Raw genomic sequence first — 1,862 nt, forward strand, 5'->3', positions numbered from 1 at the left:
CCTGTAAAGATGACTGCAAGAGCACAGCGCAGAATGCTGAATGAGGTAAAGAAGCATCCTAGAGTGTCAGCTAAAGACTTACAGAAATCTCTGGCACATGCTAACATCTTTGTTGACACATCTACAATAAGGAAAACATCAAACAAGAATGGAGTACATGCAAGGACACCACAGAGGAAGCCATTCCTGTCCAAAATAAATATTGCAGCATATGCTCTTTTGAATTTTGCAAAAGAGCACCTGGATGTTCCACAGCACTACTGGCAAAATATTCTGTGTACAGATGAAACCAAAATTTAGTTGTTTGGAAACAACACAAAAGATTATCTGTGGAGAAAAAAAGGCACAGCACACCAATATCAAACCTCATCTCCTCTGTAAAACATGGCAGAGGGAGCATCATGGCTTGGGGTTGGTTTGCTGTCTCAGGGCCAGCAAAGCAGATCTGTTGGATCTTCACCCACGCTGTAGGCATCTGTCACATACACACCAACCCCCAGATTCTCACTAGAGGCCTCCACCACTTTTACTTGGAACTGGAAATTATTGAGATTATCAGCTACTGCCTCGACATGTTGCTGGACCCCCACAGACAGGTTGTCAGAGTCATCTCCTTTGAGCCACATTAGAGCGTTCTCTACCAGAGCAGGGAAGGTGGTCAGGTAGACCTCATGACTCAGAACCACAATCCTTCCGCGGCCATATTGCGAGGCAGCCATCAGGACCTGGCCTTGGCTGTTCATTGCTAAAGGAAAGGCTTTATCTCCAGTCAGCAGCAGGTCACAGGGAACAGCATTATCACGGAAGTCCAACTCTCTCAAGCCTTTCATTAGGAACATGTAGGCCTCATGATGGGGTTCAATGTGCTGGAGTGCCATGGTTAGAAGGATGGAGGATGGAGCTGAAGGTTGTATGACGGAAGTAGAGACTGAAAAAAAAATTGTACTGAATCAGATATAAATTGCAGTTAACAGTGGAACACAGACTGAGGCTTCTTGTGTCAGTTAGATTAGAAATAGATGCACAGCTTTAATAAAATAAAATTAGTAAAAATAATAAAAACTGACTGTTGATGACATTAAAGTTGTTAAAAGATGAGAGTAAATCAACAGTTTACAATCTGCTGCTTTTAAAAAATTATCACTTTTTTTTTTTTTAAATAAAACACAAATAAACATTTACCTGAAAGTTAATTAATTTAAAAAAGCTAAATGCAGTTCCTGCACTGTAAGTCGCTTTGGATAAAAGCGTCTGCTAAATGACTAAGTGTAAATGTAAATGTAAATGACCAAGGGTCTTCACCTGTTTAGAGAGAAGAAAGAAAATATAATGCTAGAATACAGAACAGGAGGGCTATATAAAGGAAACCGTTATCAATGATGAGGGTTTTACCAGAGAAAGATACAGAGAGCTTTTTATTGGTTAGCCTGAACACTGCATTTTTTGAAGGTTAAAGATTTTGCAGTAACCAAATGTGGTTATTACGTTAATCAGGGTGTGATCATCATTGACATCATTGCTCATGAACTTTAGAACTTTAGTAAGAAAATTACCTAACGTTCACTTTAATGAATGATGACATTTCTTGTTTTTACACCAACGTCTGTGTGATATAATGTACGTAAATGTTTTCACAGGCTAGTTTTCTGTGTCTCTCTACTGTTTGGTGCACCATGACTGTATGACTGGATCCACTTGTCTTGTTAACAGCCTCTATTTTATAGCCCTGTTGGTTAAATAATGGCATCTGGTCTGTTCAGTTGTAATGTGGTAAAATGTACTGTCAAGTATTCTTCCAGTTTTAGAGTTACTATTTCTCTGAAGAATCTTAAGCACAGAGGCGGTGATCCATCTCGAGAGAG

General features: G+C 39.5%; 1 protein-coding gene across 1 annotated transcript; it reads right to left on the minus strand.

The window, feature by feature from the left end:
* Window positions 1-425: 425 nt before the first annotated feature.
* LOC113171395 (TRPM8 channel-associated factor homolog) lies at window positions 426-1,196 on the minus strand. The gene is made up of 2 exons (XM_026373727.1): window positions 1,183-1,196; window positions 426-928 (listed from the first exon to the last, which is right to left on the minus strand). Exon 2 carries the CDS (start codon window positions 876-878, stop codon window positions 426-428), a length of 453 nt encoding a protein of 150 aa, XP_026229512.1. The 5' UTR covers window positions 879-928; window positions 1,183-1,196.
* Between the last annotated feature and the right edge of the window lie 666 nt (window positions 1,197-1,862).

The sequence above is a fragment of the Anabas testudineus genome, chromosome 13 (genome assembly GCF_900324465.2).
Source record: "Anabas testudineus chromosome 13, fAnaTes1.2, whole genome shotgun sequence".
NCBI classification, from domain to species: domain Eukaryota; kingdom Metazoa; phylum Chordata; class Actinopteri; order Anabantiformes; family Anabantidae; genus Anabas; species Anabas testudineus.

What these genes read in the sequence shown, in the direction of transcription:
- LOC113171395 (XM_026373727.1), bottom strand. Translation starts at nt 878, where the DNA reads ATGGCACTCCAGCACATTGAACCCCATCATGAGGCCTACATGTTCCTA.